Consider the following 26,450-nt stretch of genomic DNA (forward strand, 5'->3'; position numbering starts at 1 on the left):
ATTTTATGATATTAATAGTAAATATCAATGCGGTTAATCAATGTCAAAGACTTAGCGAATAAAACGATTAGAGATTTCATTAAAAATGTATCGTTAGAAAGCAAAACTCTCTTTGAAAAAAAATGCACAGGTACAACCAATCAGATGTTAAGAATAGTTGCAACGTTGCATCAAACTGGGTTTTACTTTTAAAAAATGGAAGTATACGCGTATGCTCGTCCAATCGTGTTGCGTTTCAACTGGCACACGATTGGTCCATTCAGCAGAATACGTTCATTGGCGAAAGGCGCGAACGATCGTTTATACTTGTTTTTTATCATTTTAAATTTGAGTTGAACACGAGTAGGGACCAAAGTAACGCTGTCTCGTGTATGTCACACGGTGTGTCAGATATCTATTTATCGATGTTAAGAACAGTCTAATGATTAAACTCAATTGTTTATGATAAAAAAAAAAATGTCGATAAACGTCACCGTCAGTGGAAATCCTATAAATATACGCCGTGGAAGAGTGGTTTTGTCGGATTTAGATCAAATTAAGAAAAATGAACGTGACCGTCGACGAAGATTGCGTCTAGAACAGGTGTGTTGTAGATAAATCATCTTAAAAGATTATTTATATTTCTAACGAATATTATTTTGTAAAAAATATTTTTGATATGTTTTACGCATGTATATACATATATATGTGTGTATATATAATGTGTAAATATATTCGTATAGGTTAGACAGCAATCTAAAGAAATATCTAATAGACTTTTGGAAAGAGCCAAAAATATAGCACAACAAGAGTTAGAAAAATTAGAAAAAGATGAAAAATCCGAACTCAAACGTCTTCACGAGAGAAAAATTATGGAAATTCAACAAAGGTACCAAGAAGATATGGAAAATATTGGTCAGGCACATTTAGCTGCTATCTTAGAATCCGAAGCACTTGCGAATATAGAAGATGAAACTGAAAGAAATAGAGAAATTGCTTTGAAAAGAGGCAAAGAAGCTTTAGAACAATTGAAAAGAGTGGAAAAGGTAAATAATATATTTTCTTATAATTTTATACTTTGACACAGAGTATTAAAATTTCTTGATAACTTATATCGTAAAGGCCATTATAAAAATTAAATAAAACCTGTGTAAAAGGATGATCAACATACTATGCATCGACAAAGATTGCAGCAGGTTAGGGAATTGGAAAACAAAAGATCATCCTTGGTCGCTGAACTTTCAAGGAAATCTACGTGTCAAGATGAATCTAGTAGAAATTTAAATCAAGAGAACAGAACATCTTTACAACAGGATAAAATAAATGAAAATCTAAATAAATCTGCAAAAAAGAAAAAACTGAAAAGACTTGCTTCTAATAAATCACCTTCCAAAAAAACAAGGGATATTGAAAAGGTACTACATTTGCTTCATATATATATATATAGTTGCTATGAGTAACGAGTATGTACATTTTTTTTTAGGTTAATGAAGAATCTCAAGAAAGCTATTCGCCGTTGCCTAAACTTTCACCTAAAGGAAAAATTCGCATGCAAAATGAAATATCACAAAAATGTGTTACTACAACCAAGTCTAACAAAAGATCAGAAAATACTGATAATATTGTACATACAAATTATATAACTCAGGATGACAAAAGTCCACGTCAGACAGTACCAATTTCAAGTGTTTCTGCAAAAGCACAAAAATTAGCAAGGTATATTTTAATATATAATGAATACTTTTTTCAAATGTATTATTCGCAAATTTGTTTTTATATTTAAGGTATAACCCTGGAGATTATGTACAAGATTCATCGGATTTGATGAGCAATGAGAGTCCTTCGCTTAGCGACGATTCTTCATATTTTTCTGATGTATGCGAACAATCAACTTGTATCAAAACTCCAAAACATCATACGTCCTTCAGAGATAATAAAGTGCAATTATATGATCATAATACACGTCAAAGAAATAATTATAATAGACCTCTTGATGTGGTTGAAAGGTTGGATATAAGAAATGAGGTTTGTACATTATAGTGAAATTTAACATTTCATCATTTATATGAATACTAGATAGTATTTTTGTATATCAATATTTATATATTTTATAGCCAAATGCAGTAGATGCAGCTCGAGAGGTAGAACGTACTGAAAGTATCGAGTCTCATGTGACTGAAACGCATAAATTTGCTTCTCAGAAACGAGGCGACGATGCAATTTTACGTGAAAAAGTAAGATCTGATTACCAAACGCTTATGAAAAATTTAGACCATCTTTCGACCGAAGAAAGAAAATTAAAAGCTAGTGACGTTCAATATGATCCAGTAAGTATTATACAATGAAAAAAATCTCGTGCATGTACATGTATATATATATATATATATATGTATGTATGTATATAAAAACCTTTATTATAAAATAAATTTGACTTGTTTGATAGATGAATGACGTACAGTTACGAAAATCTCGTAGGAAGGAATTACAAAGGGAACAGAAAAAAAAATTAAATCGAAAATTTGAAGCCATGACTGATAAAAGTTGTTGTGTAAGCCATTGTCCAAATCTTATGGAGAGAGTAATTACTCTTGAACCAGTTAAACAATTTGAAGATCATAAGGAAAGAGCAGAAGGTACTTGGAAGGAACCACATTTCGTTGATAAGCATGTACCTGTGATTAAATCACCAAAAAGTAAAGATAAAGAACGAATGATTTCACGCGACGAGTTGATACTAAATATGTTAAAAAAGGTTGAGAGACAAAAAATGTTATTATTAAAGGAATTTGGTACAAGCTTGCCAGATAACATTTATCATGCAAGTATAACATCTTTGACTGAACCTGACAAATGTGAAGAACCACAGAAAAAAATGGATCGACAGACGTGTCTATCTTCCGAAGTAACATTAATAAACATGTCCAATGGTGAGAATGATAAGATTTCTAAGAAACCTAAAAAAACGAGCGTGTCAAAAAAATGCGAAATGGCTGTACAAACGTCGACGTTACAAGATGCTGGTATAGCCGAGGATAAAGGTGTTCAAGTAGAATTAAAAGCGATTGGCAATGATGTGACTAATGGGTTAAACGCCGTCGAAGAAGTACCAGTTAAACATTATCCGATTGAACCGATAATAACAGTCATTACTCCTGAAGTAGAAGACAGTAGCAGCGGTTCAAATAATTCTATGATTACTGGTGTTATCATTGATATTGATAATAAAGAGGTAAAAGTTACTCCAAAGAAAAAGAAAAGTACATTGAAAGTATCTAAACGAAAGCCGATAAAAGGAGGTATACCTAAATCACATTCTGCGCCACCAAGTAAAATTTCTTCTCCTGTAAAAAGATTTTCTAAATCTTTACCGAGCTCCTGTCGTAGTAGTCCGCGCAAAATTAATATTCATTTTAAAAAAGATGGTTTGGACGTCAACGTGGATCCTCCTGACGATATAAGACCAACTATAGATAGTAGCACAGAAAGTTCTGTAATGTATTCGTCGTTAAATACACAAGATTCGTCTATACGTGTACCGTATGAAATTCCTATGATCAAGTCTAAGAAAAAGATTAGAATTAAGGAAACTTCAGACACTTCTACATCATTTGCTAGTCCACCACCTTTGGAACCTAAGAGACGAATTTTTATTACAAGTAATACGACACCGATATTAGAAATATTAGATTCTTCATCACTTAGTGCCGTAGAGAGAGCAAAAAGAGATATCAGTCCAGTATCAACACCAGAAACTCCTTCTCCTCGCACTATGATGATACCGTCCAATATACCTCATCCTGAAAAAATTGGTAAAGTGCTTAGATACGGTGAAGGAGTTGACGATAGTATAAAATTTCTTAACAAAAAAGATAGACATTCACCTATTTATGAAAAACAGAAAGACGTGTCGTCTGGGCAAAGCGTACATTCGCAATATTCACCAGTTTTATCTAAATCATGCTCTTGTCAAAATCCTCAATGCAAATTATTACACGTTCAACTTGAAGATATTCAAGATTTTGCGCTAAAGAATTGTCCAGAAATTCTCAAGAAATATGAAGATCTTCAAAATACGTGTACCGAGAGAATAGCTTCTTTGACCGATCTTATTGAAAAAGTTCGAAGTGAACAGAGAGGTATGTTATATTGTTAACTCAACGTGATATAAATAACAAGACTATTTTATCAAATACGTTAACTATATATAATTCTTTTTTCTTTTCTTTTTTTCTTTTTTAGGTATGGAACTGTCTGTAATAAGTCCCCGCGAAGATATTAATTTTATGAAAATACATCCGGAAGTGCAAAGTAGTATGAAAAATGTTCAAAGATTGGTAGAAAATATAGAAGCGATACATCAACAACTTGCAAAAACACTTCATGAGTCACAGAATGCTATTATGCAAACTGAAAATGTTAATAAAGATCTACTTAAAGATACAGACATTCCAATCAAAAATAAATTCGAGCATCCAGTAAGTACAACTGTCGAACATATAATTGATAAGCCTGTATCGTCTAAAATTAAATCTAAACCACGAATAATAAAAGAAGAGAAAGTAAATATAAAACTGAATAGATTTAAAATGCCTCATAAATCATTAGCAACAATGACAACGGTTATGCCTGAACGTAATTCTTGGCCTCCGGCTAAAATTCCAACTCAAGAAAATAATACGATCGAAGAGCTTTCAAAAGAGATTTTAGAACAAAGTAAAACTAAATCGACTGATATACCTGCATTTAAAAAAATTGCTAATTATAAAGATAAAGATAAAGATAAAGATACATCTCTACCTCCAAAATCTGATAGTTCTAAACCAAGCAGTCCTTCCAAAAGCGAAGGAAATAATGTTCCTGTAGAAACTACTGATACCAATGTAAAGGTAAATAATAATTTTTTATACATCGTATCATTATGCAAAAATAAAATTATATAACGATTTATATATTTTACAGTCTGAAAAGGATATAACTTTTGAACCTTTACTCGTTGGTATACCTAAAGTATTACCATCTTTTTTAACAAACGGACATCGCGTGAATGGGAGAAATAAACCACCAGTTACCTTACACAGTGGATACTATAGGTATGAAAATAATTGTAATATACATAATATGTTAATTTTTCTAGATTTTTTCTCTTCTTTTTCTTTTCTTTTTTTTTTTTTTTTTTTTTTTAAACGTTACACGTCATTCAATTTTAGAACAGAAATCGAATCTATGGGTCATGAATTGTCAACGATAATAGAATTCGATACTCCAGATACAGCGAATAAAAGTCATATGAATATAAAAAGTTCAACAGCTAAATCGTGCGCGATGGACGAATCACACATAGAAAAATCAGCAATTAAAAAATCAGTGGAAGTACAAACAACGAAATCGTCAGTGATCGTTAAACCATCTGTTCAAGTAGCAAGCTTACCTATTCAAGGTCATGTAAGTAGTAAAACGTTATCAGTTTCTTCAACTTCTACGAGAAAGTCATCTGGAGAGACGTTCGCTTCAAAATTACAAGAAGTGGGTACAGAATGTAATCTTTCGCGAAGAACGAAAGATGAGAAGCATTTGGAATATCGAATGAAAAATAATCCAGTTGCGTTTGAAGATTCTGTAAAGGAGAAAGTTAACAAACAATTACAGTGCAATACGTCCGATCAAGAAACAAAAGCAATACATACAAAATTTGATAGGAATGATAACGAAAAGGGTAAAGTGTCTTCTACCAGTTCGAATAGTTTCTGCGAGTTATCTGGAATTTCGGAAATTACAAGTACACCATCGTCGAGTTTACTTAAATATGCCTCGTCTGAAGAAATGGAAACAGCACTTAAACAATTAGGTCTTAGTTGGGCTATAACGACATTAAAGAAAACACGAGAAGCAAGTGCTTTGAGTTCGTCGTCTAATTCGGACATAACACCGTTAAACACTGCTAGAAGAATAATTTCTCCAAATAAAAAACACGTAGATCCTAAGATCGGTGATCTATTAGATTTTAGCGATGTCTCTTCTATATCTATCAAAGAAGCTAGTAAAAGTACGGAACAGGCAGTTCTATTTAAGGGTAGAACTTCGACACCCAAATTACAAAATTCTAATTCCAATAGCGATAAATCTAATTCGGTCGTTACCAATTCTTCTGGGATAAGTTTCCAAGAACGTAGCGATAGTTTAACCGTTCCGAACGTATCGCTTATTAAAACGAAACCTAATGTCAAACAATCGAAATATCTTTGACATATTATCTTACGTAAGCTCATATTATCATTTAGTATATTTCTATACATACTTTATAAACCACGAATTTTTTTATTATACATATGACGTTGTTACAAACGCTGTTAGATTATAAAAGTATTAATTATATTTTCATGGCGATGTACCTATAATTTTATTTTTTCTTTCCTTTTTCTCTCTCTCTTTTTTTATATACATATATATATATATATATATACATTGTTATTGCTGAAAACTTTATTGATATCGATTATTATTATAACTATAAAGAGAATGAACGAAAAAAAAAAAAAAATAAACTATCTTTTATATACAATGAAAACAAATGATTGATCATTCTCGAGATAATACATGACATTATTTACGATTGTTCTCGTTTTACGTTTCAAATTGTATATATATTATTATAAAATCGTGTCAGAAAATATTTTTACGTTTATTTTAAGTTAGAGTATATACGAAAAGAAAAAAAAAGATGTAATAGAACATAACTACGCTCAATAAAAATAAAAGAAAAAAATACGGTTTCGTCCCAGGACCCGCTCAAAGGACTCGTCAGTAGGGCTTAAACACGAGCGGGACCCTGCCCTAGACACGCCAATGTGATGTGAAAAGAGGGTGCCAGGATATTTTTTGAGAGATGAAAGTTGAGATGAAGTCGCGCCGATGAGATGAGAGGAGCAGCATTTGCTTGCGCGCGCGTAGACTTTAAAGTCCGACACCACATGTGCGCTTGAGATCGAAACCAGGGACTAAGAGCGGTTTAGAGAAGGAGCGGAGAGACCCGATATATAAAAGACCCGATGATTTTATCAGACCAAGCGGGGGTCGGAGAAAGTTCTAAGAGGCGTGGAAGCTCAGACTCCATTTTTTTCTCTCTTTTCTTTTCTTTTTTTTTTTTTTTTCGTTTGATCTCGGGCGATTACATCTCAACGAAAGAGAGAGAGAGAGACGGATTGTGTGGAGAAGATCGAAGTAAGGGGAGAAAAGTTTTTTGACTCCCATTAAAAAACCTCGAAAGAAAGTTGCCAAGAAGATAGCACGTAGTTTGTAAAGAAAAAACACGTTTCGTCCCGGGCCCGTTTGAAGGACTCATCAGTAAGGCTGACAAACGGACCCTGCCCTAGACGCTTTAAAGAACATTTCAAAACTCTTATATATTGTCATCGTACGATGTTTAAGTGATTGCGAGAAACATATCGACGGTGCGCCGCTTAGCGGCAATTTTATGAACGAGATCGATATAATTGAATCAGCTGTTATCCCATCTCGATTCTTTTAATTTCTCTTTTTGGTGGGAAATATGTTTCGTTATGATTGTTGTATTCGTACGATTTAAATGATATTGAATATCGTATTTGTATAATAAAATATCAAATATAGAAGAAAATGGATAATGATTTCGACATTTATGAAGACTTGCCTAGTTATGATATAAAAGATGATGAGACAGTAAGGAATTTTTTAATACGATAATATATTTTCTATATGTATGAATATTTAAATGTTTCTTATATGTTATATTAGCCTTCTAAAAATAATGAAGCTCTTTCGAAAGAATGCGAGGAATTAAGGAAGGAAGTTAGCGAACTTAAGTCAAAATTAGAAAATCTTCAAAAAATTAATGAAACTTTAGAGGTTAACTTATCTTCTTTACTTAAAACAGCCAAGGCCGAAATAACGCGAAAAGATAAAATGATAGACGAACTTAGAAAGCAGTATGTATTTTTAATAAATATATTTTAATTCATATTTTGATCAACTTTAATACAATGCTTTTTAGGGTAGACAATATGTCGTTTAGACGTGGCAACTTCAATAAAAATGTCAAGGATAGTAACGATAAATCGATACAGCAGTTGCCTGTACAAAATGTATATGAATATAGTCGTGTACAACAATATGTTGAGAGTCAAAGAACTTCGATATCTAAATTACCAAATTCAGATTCAAATAACGATAAATACAATTCAGTTGCTAACAATTCTTATGATAGAAATTTTCAGAACTCTAGTACCGTTAATTGTTATCAACCCGATGAAGATCAAATTGTGTCAGATTGTGAAAGTTATAGCAATCGATTTAACAATACAAGGCATCGATCTAAAAAGTTACCAGTACCTTACATGGGCAGTACTACTGTTTTTACCGAACGTTTGCGTAAGAGGATAATGGAAGAAGAAGCAGAAAAGAAACGGAAGTTATTGGAAGAAGAGGAAAAGACAAATCTATTATTAGAAGATGAACATGATAAAAATACAAAACTTAATATCGATGATAAAGAAAATGATTCTTACTGTAGTATATTGAATTCACATGTGGATGATACGAGTTTGAAGAACAATTCTTCTAGTGTATGTGATTTTACTGATAATACTAATACTGCAGAAGACAATGCTGTTTCTATGACGAATCAACAAAGGCTAACTTTAAATACTAAAGTATCTGGAAAAAGGCTGGATAATGTTGATACATCTTGTAGCAAACGACGAAAATTAGATACGGAAAGAAATTCTTCCACAAATAAATATAGTCTTCCGGAAGAAGATGTATTTAATGAATATGATCATGGAATTATATCAAGTACAAAAACGGACAAATTAAAATGCGAAGAAAATAGTAATTCTTATATTGAAAAGAATGCTTGGAACGATAACAAATATGATAAAGGTACAAGATCAAATAATACTTCATACAGAAGAAAAGAAAAAGAATATTATAAAAAATTCAACAGTGATTACAACAATTATTCCAAAGAAAGTAATGTATATCATGAAAAGAATAAATATAGTCATACACGGAATAGATCACCTCTTCCAAAATACTATGACAGAAAACATAAATATCACGATGATCGATATAGGAATTACAAAGACCGATTTGACAGAAGACGAAATTCTCAAGATAGAGAAGAAAATAGTTCAGTAACTTCCGATAGAAGATCCTATGATTTACGCAATAAAGATAGAAATAGATCTCATGAAAAATATGGTAGTTCAGATTATAATTTATCAATAAGTAAAGGGAGCAAATATTCAGTTTCACATGTCTCTAGATCTGTATCACATGAAAGAAGTAAAAGTAGAGAAAGAACAAATCATAAAACTTATGATAGGAGATATTTAAAATCAACAAGGCATGATAAGAACTCGGAACGTAATAATATTCTTTTGAAAAAAAAAAGTGAAATAAACGAATCGAAAGTTGTATCTGTGTCAAAAACAAAAAATGATATTTTAGATAAATCAATTAAAGAAAATACTATCGAAGAAATTTTGGAAGATGGCGAAATTGTATCTCCCGTTAAATTTAATCTAAATAGTGAAAGGAAAGAAATAGAAGATATCTCTAATGTAGAAACTCATAAAGATACTCTTGATCAATTTAAAAATGAATTGAAGTCCCTTAACGAAATGAATACACGTATATGTTTAACGAAAACAAATAGTAAAAATATAGAATATAAAGAAAAGAAAATTGATCAGATTGAGAAAGATAAAGATACTATTGTTGCTGTAACAACTGTAAATGTTACTTCAGAAAAACCATATATCTCTTTGATTGAAAACAAACAGGATTGTATGGTAACATCTACAAACAATATTGTACCACTTTCAATATGTATAGACAATGATATTAATAAAAATGGTATTAACAATGAAAAAAAATCTAAGTGCGATAAACAAATTGTACGATTAGAGAAGGCTGCTAAAGAAGCTGATAGCACTTGTGATAGTATGCAAAATTTTCCTGAAGATATATCAAGAACCATTAAAGAAATTTCCGTTGAATCAACTAGACAAGAGAATAATATTTGTGAATATAATGATGAAATAGAAGAAGAAAGCATTTGTAATACTTCCAATGTAGATATAGTTAAAGATAATGTTTTTATTGAGAAACACGAAAAAGAAAATGATGCATCAAAAGATAAGTATAATATATCAAGTAATAACCATGATAATCAAGTTCCTGTATTAAATGATCAACAGGAGCCATTAGTAAATGCTCATCAAGAAGTTGCAGCTATGACGAAAGACCTTCAAGAAAATGAAGAAGATAATAATGAAAATGAGCATGTCAAGGTTAAAGCATCTAGAAATACTAAAAAAGAAGGATCAGAGTCCGAAAATTCTAAAGTCATTATTTTTGCTCGACGTAGAAAGCATATACATTTAACTGATAACAATGCATCTATGACTGTTGTAATGAATCCTAATAATATTAATTCAGATGTTAATGAAAAGAACAGTGTTGAAAATAATTTAAAATTACGAGCATGTAAAGTATCTCGTTCTTATAAAGATGTCCTGTAAGTATAATAAAATATATATTATATGATAATTTGTTTTTAAATTACACAGCTTATTGATTTTATATTTTAAGACTTTTAATTATTCGAGATTTTATAATGTTTTTTACGCCAACAGCGAGTCCGAGTATGATTCTTGGCCAATTTTTATAAACAAAGTCTTATTTTAGAGCGAGAAAACTTCTTCGAATTTTTCAAGAAATTTCTTCTTTTGAAAGGAAAAAAAAAAAGAATGTATAATTTACGATTAAGGATGTCTACTGTATTTTGTTTGTAGCGTATTTGTAGCAAACTTTACTATCAGTTTGTAACGAGAAATCTGCTTAACCGACGATTGGTAAAACGAGAATCTACTTTATCAGCAGGCAATGGAAAAATAGAAAATAAGATTGGAAGTAATTACCCGACATGCATTACGCGTAAATTTGAATTTAAAGAAGGTAGTAATGTCTGTTTAATTGAATAACAATGTTTAATTGAATTCATAAGTCTAATATTTTTTTTTTTTATGTTATGTATTTTGGATTATTTAATACAAAAAAGAAGAGGAGAAAAAGAAATTCAAGAAAAAGAAAAAGTAAATACATGGGACATATTGCCTGCTGATATGACGTTTATTTCTTCGTCAATGATAGTATATCATCTCTGTAATATATTGACATAATACAGTAATTAAAAAATATAGTCCGTTTTCTAAAGGTGCAATCAGTAATGTAGGTAAAATGTAATAATGCTAGTTAAACGTTTATGATCGTTGTGTGTGACCGTAACTCGATATATAATTAGACCAAACGCTACGACTCCACTGTAATTGAATAAAATGTTATTACAAAATACAAAGTGCAAATACTATTTATACGTGCATGTATATCTTACGCACGCAAAGGAGGGAATTTGTTTCTTTTATTCGTTAAATAGTTGCACAACTTGAATATATTTTTTAAAGTTATTTTTTTTTTTTTTAGTATCTTGTTGAAATTTCACTTTTGCAAATCCTATGTAAATAATAACAAGATGTCCAGCCTAAAACACTTGTCAGAAAACATTGCCCATTATTAATAGAATTAATTATTCGGAATAAAAAGTCGAATATAAAGAAAACTCAGAATTGAAAATGAATAGTGATAATCGTTACATCAACTTAACTGCTGTGTTAAACTAAATTACATAATTCTTTTTTTCATTGACCTAAAGTTAACCGAATGTATGTGAATTATCTATATAGGTAAAAATCATTCTACTAATCACGTACTTGTATATTATTTAAAGACACATGGGCAATACAGGATCGAAGAGAACGAACATATATCACTATCTTAACGATATATGGCTGTATAAAGAGCTGAAGGTCCGTATTCGAAGCGTGCTAACAGATTGCTCGGTGTTAGAGCATTTGTTTATTTTCAAAAAATATTTCATTTCGTAAGTCTCTACACTCTAACGCTCGGAATACGGGCCGAAACCTAGATCCTAAACAAACACATTCAATTATTTTTTCTTCGAAGTTACAACCGAACAATCTAAACGCATAGAATTACGTTGGTTCGATTGCCTTCTTTTAACAAAATTTCTTAATGAGCTGCACGACATATCACGGTCAGTTTTTAAAAATCTAAAATGTACTAAAAAGAAAAATAATAATAATAATAATAATAATAATAATAATAATAATAAACATAAAAAAATACTTTTTGCAAACTTAAATAAACGCCGGAAGAGTCGTATCTATCTCGGTGAAAACTGCAAACGATATTTCGCATTAATTGCGTACAACAATTATTTTCAAAACACTAACACGATCGTTGTAATCGATTAAATTGGCCGAACTATTTCGTTGAATAATTCCTTTAAAGTCTTGTTCAAAGAATATTTTCATAGAGTCATATCTTTTCTTCAATATTATACACTTATATAAGTACCTCCTTCTGTCTGTTCTGTCCCGAAATATATATATTTCATAGGAACGTTTTTATAATGTTATTATTAATAATATATAAGATATTTTTTTATATATCAGAACAAGAGAACAAGAGATGATTTTGTATGTCCTTTTTAAAGATTCCAAAGGTACAAGAATACATAGCATATACGTACAGAAATATGACGTCGTACGTAATACATGAAATTTATATTTTGAGAAATAATTGTTTAAATACAAGGAATATTATATACCAGCAAGTATGTATATTCGACTCGACCGGTCGTTACTTGCCAGATTAACAGTCATTAACGCGTTCTTTTTTTTTTTTTTCTTTTTTTTTTTTTCTTTTTTTCTTTTAACTACTAATATTGCTATGTGTTTTGTTTTGTAAGATTTATCAAACTAAAGTTTGCAGGAAACTCTTATTAAAATGTGACTCTTCCACGATCCTTATATTTCGGTACAGTGATCGAATCTCTCGAAGTCTGTGGACATTCTAAATGAAACGTAAATATTTTACGTTATTTTTATGTAATATAACTAAAGTTATTTTTTACATTCCTTTCGATACATAAATCTGCACTATAATGAAATAAACATTCGTTTATATATAATAAATATATAAACAAGATTAATAAAACAATGATCAATTTATAATATAACGAAATAAACTTCAATAGACTTCATGAATGTTCACAGACATGTTGAACAACTTTACACTGTCTTCTCACGTTATAAAGATTATCTTATTGTAATCTTTATTAATTCTCTACGATACTAAGCTATACGATTTTTTCAAAATGTTTAAAGAACTTTTGATGCCTGTACACAAATGTGTGTGTGTGTGTGTGTATATATATATATATAAGAGTTACTTGTAATTTGTTTTTTTTTTTTTTTTTTCTTTATAAATTTCTACATTTTAGACAATATAATTCACATTTCTACTGATTAGTATTCAGATATTTTAGTGTTGTTCCGTAACTCTCTTGCACAATATATTACAAAACCATAGATGCGTATTTTGTTTGCCATCACCTACAACTTAGAGGTGAACGACCCTTCGTCGAACGCATGAACAATTTCATAACACTTATTTCGTTTTGCTTGCTTTCTTTGTGATCTTATAGGCTCTTATAAATATATTTATATATTTATATATATATATATATATATATATAAATATATATATATATATAAATATTGTACAAGCATATTCGGTTCTTATATAGAGTATTATTACGATTACCTATATAATTTGCTTTATTAAAGCTATGTACGCGCGTTTTTCTTTGTGTATTTTGTACAGTACTCACACATTAAAATTGCTATGCAGTAGTTTAATGAAAAAGAAGAAGAAAAAGAGAGAAAGAAGAAATATAATATGACGAAGTTGATATTCGCGCTTTTTTTCATGCACACACCCACACACGCAACACACATACAAAACACATGCACCCACGCATACATACAGATGTATATAAATATAAATATCAAACAATAGAAGCAACGGACGGCTATGTTCAGCCTATGTACAATCATGTGAGGTACATTCTGATTGGTTCATTGAAATGTCACCGACCAAGAATTACTCTTTAATGAGTTTTTGTTTTCTTTCTGTATATTTTCAAAAGCTACATCTTAAATACTATATCCTCATAAAATATTAGAATTAAGTTGGTCCACCGAAGAGACGGCATAACGAATGTAGTATATTATCGTCGACGGATAGTTTTAAGACTTTAAAATATGGCTGCCAAATTCTATTATTCTCTCGACGATCAACATAGATAATATTATTTCATTTTCATTCAAAACTTGATCCCGATAAATATATTCATCGACATAATCAGCTTCTATCTCATATATATATATATTTATATATACAGATTGTACCAAAAGTTTCTAAATGATTTTAAAAATTAATTACCCTTTGCAGAAATTTTGTTAGATTTGCGATTTGGACTTGTCATTTTAAAAGCTACGTTCGTAGTTTAACAATCTGAAAAAAAAAAAAAAAAAAAAGAAAAAGGAAAAGATTATTGTGTAAAAATTCTCGAATAAGAATAATCGATTTTCGTGATCACTCAAGAACTTTTGGTTCATTCCGTATAATAATTTCTATCGTTTGATTTCTTTTAAACTCTTAAATCATTGAATATTTAAGAATTTTTATGTGTGTGTGTGTGTGTGTGTGTGTATATGTGTGTCTATTAGAGACGAAAAATACGATAACGATATTGTAATATAATCTTTTTTTTTTTAGAATTAAGGCATCCCTAAAAATGTCGAGATGAAACTGTTGTTTTCTTTTCTATGTTCCCTCGTTTTCATTTTAAATATGTATAAGCTTTATAAAGAGATATATAGAATGGCTCTTCTCTTAGTTGATGATTCATGATCAAGCAACGAAGTTGGATCATAACTACAAGTTATGTAGTATACACTTCCGTAAATAGTTATAAGAAAAGGACGAAATTATTTTACACTTAGCCTTTCGTAGTATTGTTATTAGGACTAAGAGGACCACCGATGTTATCAATTTCACGCTGAGCTCGAGATATTTTCACTTTGTCCCTCGGTGTACCATCCTCTCCAGTTTCCATAGCAAACATCTTCATTTTTTCTTTGAAACTAAGCTTCTCGGGTACCGCACCCATTTGCAAATTTTGTTGTTTTTGTTTTTCAGCGAGACGTTTCTGTCGTGGATCTCTAAAAAAAAATATAAAATAATAATAATAATAATAATAAAATTATCTTTTGTAACATTGACAAAATTGAATTTTGGCAAAACTAACTTGTATACTTCTTGTGCACCGATCACACCGGGTGTGGCGCTAACAAATGGAACGCCAGGACCTTCCGGAGATTTTGGAGACGCTAATAAATTTTCAGCATCGTTGATAAAATTCTGAGAACAAAATGGAGAGAGAAAGAGAGATAAAAATTGTTGTTTTAAATAGATCAAATATTTCTCGTTGGATAATTAAAAGGTCAACAATGCCTATACAAATATTACTCGGCAAATGCACAATTTCGTATCATCAACAAGCCAAATTGCAAACATAAAAAATGTATGCACAATACATGTAAATAGCAGCGAATGAGATGTATTTATAACATCGAAGATATAGATAAATATACAATGAATCGAAATATATTAAAAGCGTTAACTTACAAATGATGATTGCGCGAATGTATTACTGGTATATAATTTGAAAAGAGTGTTCCATGCAAAACTGCAAACGATATATATATATATATATATATATATATATATATATTTATGGCAAATCACAGCGTAATAGTGTTATATATGTATGTATACCTTACGTTGACATCTGCCAATGGGTTGCATTACGAGAGAATATATATGCATGTTTAATGAGTAATATCTTGTGTTATATCGTACAATAATTTTTAGATATTAAGCAGGACCTATACAAGTTCCAATATTCTTGTGTATATTGCTAAAGCTAATTAATAGAATTAATTCATGTCCAAAAAAACGTGTATTTTTACGTGTCATAATATTATTTAATTATGTGCTCTTTTTATCTCTCGTTTGGGGTGCATAAGCATATCTTAGTGCCAAGTCAAATCAGAGTGATCGATTGTTTGCAAATTTCTTCACACCCTATGTGTTTTATTAACTTTTGTAAAAACGAATCTATGATATTTTCTTCTTCTTCTTCTTTTTTTTTTTTTTTTTTTTTTTTAATGTGATTTAAACACCATCAAACTCGCGTATATCTGCTTATAGATAAAAGATATGGCTTTATATTTGATTAATTTAGAAAATAAGAGATCTTACATTAGGATCTTCTCTAATAGTGACCATGCCCATCGAGGACGAAGTATTTAAATTTCCAGACATGACATTGCGTGGCGTTGTTTCAGTGTTTGCGTTTGGATCGTGAAAAGAAACCCTTTTAATCGTCGAAGATGTTAGAGGTGTTAAGGCAATGTTTGAAGAAGTCGAACTGTTCGACCTAAGTGCACTTTGTTGAGACATCACTGCATAACTAGATCCACGTTCTGGTGGTGGAGGTGCATCGGTATTTCCATTTTGTAAAGCTATATAGAAAATAATCATTTTTTGTTTAGTCAAAGCAGATAAAAATCAATCACGTGTGTGTATGTGTGCGCGCGTACATGCATTTTACTTACACGGCGACGTGTTAGGTCCATTGATAACTAAATTGTCTAATCTTAGCATATTTGGATGCAATGCTTGTTGATTCCTATAATGTTGCATATGTTGTTGCTGTTGTTTATATAATTGCTGAATATGTTGTTGTTGTTGTTGCTGCTGCTGTTGTTGTTGTTGTTGTTGTTGTTGCTGTTGTTGTTGCTGCTGCTGCTGTTGTTGTTGTTGTTGTTGTTGATGCCTATTTTCTTCTTCTCTTTGTCTTTGATTCTCATCGAATTCTTTCCTTCTGATTTCTTCTATTCGACGTTGTTGCGTTTCTCTTTCTTCATTATTTTGAGACATTGCAGTTGTATACGTTTTTTGAATACTTCCAATATGAGACAAAGACGAACTATAATTTGACGAGCTAGATAACTGTACTGTATTATTTTGAGATTGATTGGTATGCTGTTGTGGTTGCTGTTGTTGTGGTTGTGGTTGTTGCTGTTGTTGTTGCTGTTGTTGTAAATACAGTAAACCGGAATTATCATTTTGTACTAAGCACGAATTTGCAGCAGCATTCGGAGATAGTGGACTATTAACAGTTTGCGACGTAGGTGGGGTACCTCTTATCGATTGATTATTTACGTTTGCTCTTGACAACGTATGTTGTTGACTTGCTGTGTTCGTTCTTTCTTGAGAATTAGCTACACTCAATAAACCTTGAGCCTGTGGTATACTTTCGGTATCAATGTCATTACATTCGTCGTCGTCGTCCTGTTGATTGGCAGCTTCTTCTGCTCTTTTTTGGAAATCTCGTTCCAATTGAAGAGCACGTAACTGTTCGTCTTGTTGAGGAGTTCGGTGAGGCAAAGCACTTAATTCCGCAATTTGTTGATCGCGCCATTGTCTAGCTGCTTCTCTTCTACGAGCTTGTTCCTATAATATTTTAATTTTGTAACCATGTGATATTTTTATAAAAAAAAATTCTTCAACATACCTTTTCACGTTCTTCACGTTGCCAAGGATTACTGGCACTATATTGATATTGTCGAGGTTGTTGCATCGTCCCTGTTCCACTTGCTGGATAATAACCACCTCTCGGTGGGTCTTGCATACTTGCTGTATACCTAAAATATTGTTACATCGAATATTGTTATATATTTTAAATAAGGTTTCTTTCGCATCGGCTAAATAAATAACATTAAATAGTAAAATACCTCGAATCTGCTTGATTATTATACAACGGATGAGTTAACGTATTGGGTGGTGGTGGTGGTGGACTTTCCCTATACCCATCTTCAGGAAGAGCAGGTCTTGCTGGTGGAACTTCAGTAGTACTAAAAGAATTTCCTTCGACGTTATCTTGAATCACAGTAGTATTGTCATTTGAATACTGATCGTTTCGTAGATCAGATGGTCCATGAGTATAATGTGATCCATTCTGGGAAGTCATATATTGACGATTATGATCATAATGGGATCTAGTAGAATCTTGAACTGCGAGAGATTCCTTTCCAGATTCAATAGTTGGTACATGACGAGATGGTTCTGTCTTTCCTTTGGACGCTAGTCCGTATTGATTTATACCAGCAGTCGGATGTTTGTTACATTGACCATATTGAGAATAAGCAGCAGCAACATCAGGATGACCATACGTTGCTCCCATTTGTTGTCTCGTTGCTGAGGTTGTTGCTAAATTAGGTGTAGAACCTAATGGTCTTGAAACAAGAGCACGAGCAGGTACAATACCAGCTGTTTGATTAGCATTTGCCGGTCTCATGTTATATGTATTTGGTCTATACTGATTGATCATCGGTGCACCACCACGTAATTCGCGTCTTCTAACTTCTTCCTGCATTTCTTGAAGCTTAGCTTCCTGACGTATTATATCTCGCGAGGATTGCGATCTAGGAGGAACTACGTTTTGATGTTGCATCTGATTACCGGAATAACCTTGTTGTTGAGTTTGAGGAATATGAGCAGATATCGGTCTATCTCTTCCCTGATTCAATTCTTGCGCAGGCGGCCGATTCAAAGAGTTTTGCGATCCTCTTGAGCTTCGTTGCGTGTGTAAAGTATTCCTAAAATAAGCTGATATGAGGCATCGAATTTGTCGATGATTTCAAGGGCACCGTACGTCTTCAATGGATTAGAATTATTAATCCAAAAGCCAGATGAGAAAAGTTATCGGAGTTTATACCTCTCCTCCATGTGTTGCTGCGATAAACTTGGCTGCTGTTGTTTCCCTGTAGAATCCTGATTTCTATAAACGCTCAAATTCTGATAGAATCTTTCGGCCTCGTTATTTTGTAAATTATTTTGGAAAGATCCATGAGGTTGATTCGGATTTAAGTTTGGCGAGGATTGTTGCCTGCTAACCAAACCAGTCGGTGGTAATGCCCCAATTCTCGTTGGATCGTGCAAGTTATGGCTCGATCTAGGAAAAAAAAAGAACAATTTCACGTGTACACATATATCTATATTTATGTCACGACAAAAGTATCAAAGAAAATTCATCAAGATCATTTTACCTAGAGCGTAGGCAAGAAGCTCCGTTCATTGCAGGCATCGGTGATGGTTGAACCGGTGGTGTAACGCTATTACTCGACGATGCTCTGCTATAACCCGGGTTGAATATTTCATGTTGTTGTTTCCCTTCGGCACCCATATCTACATCACAATCTTATGAATTAATCTCAGAATAAAAATGTATCAACGAGTGAAAAGTAATATTCGTATTTTATTACAACCGACCGAAATCTTTTCATCTTCGTTTTTATTAATATAAATGATTTGATAAGACTTGTCTCTATGTGGTCCGATGCTTTAACATGTAATTGTGATAAGCAGTATGAAATAGTGTAGAGATAAAAAGCCAAGTGTATGATTCAGAGCGATTATGCAAATGATCAAGACACATTTTCCTGAGTTGGTTCTATCTCAAAAGAACAAAAAGCATTGATCGTTGAACCAAGAGTAAGCAAATTTGCAAAGCGAATAAAAATAATCGACAACGATCCTCTCCCAACGTTTAGATTTTCGAATAAATTTGCTAGAATCGAACGAATAGATCTTTAATCTTTCGTTAATACAATTTCGAATAATTTATGAAAGAGAAATTTTGAACAATCCTTCTGTAGAACCACGTCAGGGATTACTTACTGTGCAAAGCTGGGACGGACTTGCTGCTATGAATTTGTTGGGGAATCGTTTCACGTCCAAGTCTAGATGAAAGATCACGTTCGCTCATGCGGCGAGGCCCTGCGATAGCACAAGATGCACAAACAAAACATTATTACGAATTAACACAACAGCATAGCACATTTTGCTCGTAGCGCATGATATTATTAACGTAAACTTGTTACATGCATCTATACATGCGACTAAAACATATTTGTTCTTTTTTTATTCTTTTTCATTTTCTTTGCCCATATAGAAAACTATAGTTACAGAAAGAGCGTATCATTTCTTTTTCTTTAATTGTATCGTTGTGTTTATCCTTGTTGTTACATGTCATACCGTACCATCTTACAAATGTTATTATTTATAAAATGAAATAAGTATGATATGCTTCACGTCAGGACGTTTTACTGTTATATTATACATACATAAGTATATACATATATACACGTATGCATATACATATATACATATATATATGTATATATGTATATATATATATATATATGAGCATGACTCGTTAGTAAATGGAAAATGGTTTTAGATAAAAGCATTCGATGCAAACGATATGTAAACGTTTCGTAGCATCACACAAAAGGCTCAAACGATTATAATTATAATTATACTAATCCTAAACAGTGAGTAGAAGAGATTCTAATTTCTTTAATTTTCATGCAAGTGTCTTCAGAACGTACGATGCATGTCTTATGCAATATACAAGACAGAATGCAGATGCACTATGAAAAAAGCGAACGCATTTTTTATTATTGCTGGACGACGAATAATATTAATCAAAATAAATTCATAAATTCAATATATAAAACCTGGAATAATTAAAAATGTTAACAAAAATATGTAAATAATATATATTTATAAAAAAAAAAAAAAAGAAAAAATGGAAGGAACGGGATAAGTTATACGAGTTTGGTGTATCGTTTTCAGAGATTAAAAGAAAGAAGAAATTAATCATAAAAAGCAATCTGTAGTTCTTTAACGTAAAACCAAGGGGAGGAAAGTGCAATAACTGTATCGAAACGGAAGACAACATAAATCCTATGAACGATGTAATTTGTGCCTGCTTACGCGAAGCGGAACCGATTTCCAACGATGGAAATACGTGAATATCTCGTTTCTCCTTTCTTGACGATCTGGACGTTGATTTAGATCGCGAGATGTCCGGGTCACTTTTTGATTTTTCGACGATATTAAAGCAATTATGGGCAATAGAACGTGCCGATTTAGATTTTGTTTTGCACGTTCGACTAAGATACAAATTACCTTCGATGTCTATCGTCGTTGTAGTATCACCGACGACACGAAGATCATCTTTAGATCTTTTTTTTTGAAAAGACGTAGTACCGCACGTAGTCGAACGACTACGACGACATTGATTAAATTTTTTCGACATTTGATTATAGTCATCTTGAGAGATATTGTTTTTATGAATGATCTCTTGACTCTTCGACAATCGTCGTCCATTTAATAACGGCGTTTGACATTTTTTCGAACGAACATCGCTCTTCTCACTTTGCAAATTTTCCCAACTGAACGATAACTTCGACGATCGTGAAAGAGACGAATTAGAATTGAGATCATTCGGGCTTCCTATAGATCCCCCTTTTTTTTCTTCTTCCTTCTTTCCAATTGATAAGGTACCGTGAACCGTAAAATTGCCGTCATTATCGTGATGATGTTTTATTAAACGTAGATAGAGCATAGCGGTAGCTTTCTTCGAGATATCTGGTGCTGAAACTACTCTGTTAGAACGCGCTGGGAAAAGGAAATATTTTTTAAGAGCTGGACTCAAATTAATTCCATCGTGTTTCATTCCATCCGAGGATGATAATTCTTTGAGAGAACAACATCTTCCTAGCTTGCAAACTCCATGTTTTTTACGTTTCATTTCTTCTTTCTTAGATGAATTGTTATTTAAAGATTCAGCGTTCGACGATGCCGACGACGACGACGACGACGACGACGACGACTTTCGAGATTTTTTCGACGTCTCCATATCCGATTCAGTACCACTAATTATCGATTTATTATTAAACGATTTAGAACAGGATGCCTCTGAATTATCTACGGAATCGGCTATTTGATTTTCTTGGGGTAAACACAAAGGTGCATCGGCATTGTCCAGATTAGAAAATTCTTTAATTTGTTCTATTATATGTTGTTGCTCTGCTATAGAGAGTTTTTTTTTTTTACCTTTAATCGTGACACTTCCATCATTGTTCGCATCTTCCCTAATCATATTGACGTCGTCCATATAAACGCTATATTTTCTTTCAGGCGACACTTGAGTACTCTTGTCCTCGTAACACAAGTCAGGTTCCGATTTGAACATTTTACAGTTCGCAGATTCTCGTACCTCGGTCGTTGAACTTCTCGGTGATATTATGTCTGGCTCAGATGCGAATTGTCTGGACCGTCTCAATTTCATAGAGTTCATTTTGATCAATCCACCGTCACCTAACGCTGAGAAATGTTTAGCCAAGGTCGCTACCCTTCCGCAACCTAAACGTACTTCGTCAGGTGATTTCCAAAATTTGCCAGTGCTCGACGTGTCGCTGGAAACCGCGTCGTCGTTCATTCCACTCAAATCAAGAATTAATTCGGGCGTTACAATTTCGTCGTCCTTCGTAATTAATTCAGAGGTACTCAATTCCTGTTCGTCGTTTTGATCCGTCGTATCGGTAAATACGTTGGAATAATTCTCATCGTCGTTATCGCTGTTACTATCGATTTCGTTGGACGATAATTTCTTCGACGATAAGCTAAGTTTCGGGGAATCATCGACCTGGCTCGTTTGACTTTCGATACTTTTTCTTGATTTTAAGGAACATTGACAAACCGTGCATTCTTCTTTCGATATGATGCCAGATATTTCTACTCGTGCCCCTATTTCATGGGTATGATCAGTAGCTTTACATTCGCCGGAGAAAGAAAATAAATTCTTACAAGATTTTTTATTATTTATTGGCTCGTCTTGCGAAATATCACCGGACAAAACGCTATGCTCCTCCTTTCGATCCTTACGTTCCTCGTTATCTTCAGATTCCTCGTAAGCATCAGGATAATTGTCATCAATCTGATCTATGTAAGGAATAGAATCGAAACATTCCTCACCGAATGGAATCGACGACGAAGACGCATTAGGAGTCTCATCGACTCTTCTTTTCACGTAATTATCTCCATGAAATGGACAAGTCCAATGATCCTGAATCGTATGATCTTCGTTCTTATCAATTTGTTTAAAAGTTAACCCGGACATACTCTCATCTCGATGTTCACAAGTTGCTGGTACGATAGCATCAATGGGGAACTCGAAATTATTTTTGATTTCGTGAGGACACTGTCTTCGAAAATTACAAGGTATTGACAATTGTATTCCTTCCGATTCTTGGATTATAGGAATCGTTGATAAATTATGCCAATTTCCCGGTGGCATTCGTTCTTCGTTAAACCTGTCGGCCATATCTCTGACCGGATAAACGGATGCCGATCGCGTCTTGACGAAATTATTACGCCATTGATGCGGATTCTGCGTTAATGGATAAGAGGGCGAAGGACTCAGAGAACAACGCTCGTATTCGTTAAGGTACAAGTTCGTTTTGGGAAGTTGTGAAGCGGTCGCACCTGGTAATGTGGATTGTTCTACGTCCCAGCCAACGTAATGTTCTTGAGGAGGAGCACCCTGCAATGGTACGGACAAGAGATTGCCCATCGAGTGTGACGTAGATGGTGGCACGGACACTTCCGAAGGTCTAGCGGGGGTTTTTATGTGTTCTGACTTTGGCCTGGCCTTATGTGCTGCTCCAAACAATAGGTTAGTTAAGCGTTAGTCAAGCTTTTGAGTATATAAGCAAAGCGATTGTTGATTTTTTTTGTCTTTTTTTACATTTTAGTGCGGATATTTGATATCTATATATATATATATATATATATATATATATATATATATATATATATATATATATAAAGAGGATGTTTAATTAAGTTTATTTTATTACATTAAATCATAGATCGTACGACGCAGTTGTTTGGACGCACCGTTCCCTTCGAGTTAATCAGTAGATTATTAAATGTTAACATACATACCCCTCGTCATTATAGGAGATGGTTGAGATAATAAAGTAGCAAGTCCATGATATATCGCGCCTTGTTTAGCAACTTCTAGCGTCACTGTTGGTCCCGTACGAACTAGATACTCCGCAGCTCTAATATGTAATAGAATAAATATAAAGTTAGATGAAAGAAATCATTCGATGTTTAGAATTAAATATGACTTTTAAACTAACTTTTCTTGCGTTATCCCTACTAAACTTTGTCCGTCTACTTTAAGTAATTGATCACCAGCAGCTAGTCTTCCGTCCTAAAAATACAATATATATATATATATATACATATATAAAAGAAAGAAAAATAAAATTACAAATCCGATGATTTTTTTTAAGGATAAAAAAGCAGATCGACGAATTAAATATTTACCGCGTCTGCTGCACCGCCGGCAACAACACTTTTGATGTAAATGCCTAATCTATCTTGACCAGCACCCTGTGTAATAAATTTTCGTAATTGAAGCTTACTGATCTTTTAATAAGTCCTTATTAGTCTTATAAATACATCATACCTTGGCAGCAACGATACTCAAACCCATACCATTGGTCGACTTATGTAATTTTATGATATGTATTTCTGGTTGACCTTGGTTTTGTCCAACGTGCCTAGTATAACCACCTGATCTATTACTCATTGCACTTGGACTACGAAGCTATGAATAAAAGTCATCTTTATACGATTATGCGAGAGATAAGTAAACATGAACAACAACATGATAACGAATGAAAAAGATACAAACGTTTGTATGATGATCTATCATATATATAGTCCAGTAACCACTACTAGTAGGTTGAGGTGCCATTCGACAGAAACCTTCTTGTTGCAAGGGTGCTAGAAATTCAACCAATCCCGGTGGCACACCTCTTATCACCTCGCAACTATAACCATCCTCTGGCAATAGTAATGCTAACGCCAATGTTGATTCTTCTTCCAAACGTATTTCACGTCCGTCGGCACGTGCAAGAGTGTCAGCGACACTTTCGGCTACCTACGTATAACAAAACGTGTTTACCAAGATGCTCTGTAACAAGTTATACGATAAAAAAAAAAAAAAAAAAGAAAAAAAAGAAAAGAAAAGAAAAGTAAGCTCATTTCTCTGAAATAAATATTTAACGAAAACACATACTCTGACGACATTTTCAATAAGCTCGGCAGGAAGTCGTGGCTCGTCGGCAGCCGGTTGATATTTTTGCAACAAAGCTCTGACCTGTAACGAATTCAATTTGAAACAGGTAGAACTCAATGTAGCCAATTCTTCGGCGTTATATTTCGGTGCTTGGAGAAGATGCGTAGCTTGCATGATCGTAGCCAAATGACATTGACTGGCTAATTCAAGGCCTTGTCTCTCAGCCCAAGTTTCTAAAGCATTCAGTCTTGCTTTTAACCTTCGACCAAACCATCGGACGCAGAGATTCCCATTAGAAACTAAAGCGTTGAAAGCGATTGCGTTGATCGCGTGAAAAAGGTGACTAAACAATTGGATAGTCAGTGCTGCGTTAACTCGACAACGTCTTAAGAGAGCCATCGTATTCGAGAATATTTGTAGAACGCCAGCTTCCTTAGCGGGCTCATCAGCGTCCGCCATGAATTGTGACATCGCTGGTGTCAATTCAAGGGAAACGCAATGTACCAAAGATGCGAATGCAGCATGAACGGCATCGGCTAGAATATCTTGAGCTCTCGTTGAAAATGCACCAACGTGACGGTCGCTTTTTAACATGTGCAATAATTCAGAACCATTTGCGAGCCAGAACGCCAACGAAGACGCATCCATATATCTTTCCTATATATATATACAAATAAATACAAATTAGTAGTAGTTAGTTGGTTATATTCGAAAGGATCTTAATAAATCTTAATGGATCTATCATTAAACTGTAATAAATATAAATCTATTCTGTTTTCTAGCTTCAGACTAAATTAGCAACACACATGTATATATTTTTAAATTATAGTATAAGACAAGTGTATACTTGGACAATTCTTTTTTTTTTTTTTTTTTTTTTTTTTTTTTATACAATTGAATTTAGAAGAAAAAAGAAATACAAAATATTTTACCTGAATCACCCCTTGTATCATCAAAGCAATATTCGCAAGCATCACAGTCAAACGGTGTGCCCTTTCCGTAGGTTGTAATTCCGGTCTGTAATGAGTGCTGGCACGATATCTAGCAGCCAAATAAAGAGTATAAGTCGGTGCGAGTTTGAATTGCGGCGCTGAGGGATCTACGTCGGTGATGACAGCACGTAGAAACGCTTCCTCCGTATCTTCTAAAAATTCCAATACTGCTGGTAGAATAGGGTCCGTTCCTCGTGGTTGATTATCGTATTGGGGATGCCTATTGATACATTAAATATAATTTCGTTCATACAATTGATCATTGGATAAAAAAATAAATAAATATATATATATATATATATATATATATATAAAAGAAAAAAAAAAAATTCGTGTACAGCTAAAAATCTCTAAGCAACGGCAGATTGCAAAACGATTAGATTTCAGTGTAATCAAAGGTGAAATTTTGTTCTTCCTTTAAATCGTCCGTTTAAATCGAT

General features: G+C 32.9%; 3 protein-coding genes and 1 long non-coding RNA gene across 15 annotated transcripts in view; 3 read left to right on the forward strand and 1 right to left on the reverse strand.

The window, feature by feature from the left end:
* Positions 1 to 270: 270 nt before the first annotated feature.
* Positions 271 to 6,367, forward strand: LOC122637595. 2 transcript variants are annotated; one of them, XM_043829824.1, is made up of 10 exons: positions 271 to 582; positions 723 to 1,025; positions 1,137 to 1,394; positions 1,463 to 1,695; positions 1,764 to 2,004; positions 2,094 to 2,306; positions 2,423 to 4,115; positions 4,219 to 4,865; positions 4,939 to 5,069; positions 5,187 to 6,367. In XM_043829824.1, the coding sequence occupies exons 1-10, from the start codon at positions 442 to 444 to the stop codon at positions 6,220 to 6,222; spliced, it is 4,896 nt and encodes a 1,631-aa protein (XP_043685759.1). In that variant the 5' UTR covers positions 271 to 441; the 3' UTR covers positions 6,223 to 6,367. The 2 variants fall into 2 exon arrangements, with proteins under 2 accessions (XP_043685759.1, XP_043685768.1); XM_043829833.1 differs by lacking the exon at positions 271 to 582 and having other exon boundaries at positions 884 to 1,025; positions 1,102 to 1,394.
* Positions 6,368 to 6,786: 419 nt separating this feature from the next.
* LOC122633573 (uncharacterized protein MAL13P1.304-like) lies at positions 6,787 to 10,578 on the forward strand. The gene is made up of 3 exons (XM_043821597.1): positions 6,787 to 7,674; positions 7,750 to 7,940; positions 8,006 to 10,578. The coding sequence occupies exons 1-3, from the start codon at positions 7,612 to 7,614 to the stop codon at positions 10,536 to 10,538; spliced, it is 2,787 nt and encodes a 928-aa protein (XP_043677532.1). The 5' UTR covers positions 6,787 to 7,611; the 3' UTR covers positions 10,539 to 10,578.
* A 182-nt stretch (positions 10,579 to 10,760) lies between these two features.
* On the forward strand, positions 10,761 to 11,370 carry LOC122633576. Its single transcript, XR_006328146.1, has 2 exons — positions 10,761 to 10,974; positions 11,081 to 11,370. It is a non-coding gene; the product is annotated as an uncharacterized LOC122633576 (long non-coding RNA).
* LOC122633528 (afadin) overlaps positions 11,130 to 26,450 on the reverse strand; it is a 48,256-nt gene continuing 32,935 nt past the window's right edge. For 5 of the 11 annotated variants that reach the window (XM_043821508.1, XM_043821527.1, XM_043821502.1 and 2 more), the window contains 17 exons: positions 25,951 to 26,230; positions 25,019 to 25,675; positions 24,632 to 24,880; positions 24,404 to 24,544; positions 24,262 to 24,327; positions 24,072 to 24,145; positions 23,872 to 23,990; positions 20,854 to 23,583; positions 19,753 to 19,851; positions 19,122 to 19,260; positions 18,791 to 19,027; positions 17,808 to 18,671; positions 17,588 to 17,717; positions 16,626 to 17,526; positions 16,270 to 16,532; positions 15,254 to 15,366; positions 11,130 to 15,167 (listed from right to left, as the gene is read on the reverse strand). In XM_043821508.1, coding sequence (XP_043677443.1) covers positions 14,945 to 15,167; positions 15,254 to 15,366; positions 16,270 to 16,532; positions 16,626 to 17,526; positions 17,588 to 17,717; positions 17,808 to 18,671; positions 18,791 to 19,027; positions 19,122 to 19,260; positions 19,753 to 19,851; positions 20,854 to 23,583; positions 23,872 to 23,990; positions 24,072 to 24,145; positions 24,262 to 24,327; positions 24,404 to 24,544; positions 24,632 to 24,880; positions 25,019 to 25,675; positions 25,951 to 26,230 — 7,285 coding nt within the window. In that variant the 3' untranslated portion in view covers positions 11,130 to 14,944. Of the gene's footprint in view, positions 15,168 to 15,253; positions 15,367 to 15,783; positions 15,797 to 16,269; positions 16,533 to 16,625; positions 17,527 to 17,587; positions 17,718 to 17,807; positions 18,672 to 18,790; positions 19,028 to 19,121; positions 19,261 to 19,752; positions 19,852 to 20,853; positions 23,584 to 23,871; positions 23,991 to 24,071; positions 24,146 to 24,261; positions 24,328 to 24,403; positions 24,545 to 24,631; positions 24,881 to 25,018; positions 25,676 to 25,950; positions 26,231 to 26,450 lie in introns of all 11 variants that reach the window. The other 6 variants (XR_006328138.1, XM_043821557.1, XM_043821517.1 and 3 more) reach the window with 6 other exon arrangements.

This window comes from Vespula pensylvanica, chromosome 1 (assembly GCF_014466175.1).
Source record: "Vespula pensylvanica isolate Volc-1 chromosome 1, ASM1446617v1, whole genome shotgun sequence".
NCBI lineage: Eukaryota > Metazoa > Arthropoda > Insecta > Hymenoptera > Vespidae > Vespula > Vespula pensylvanica.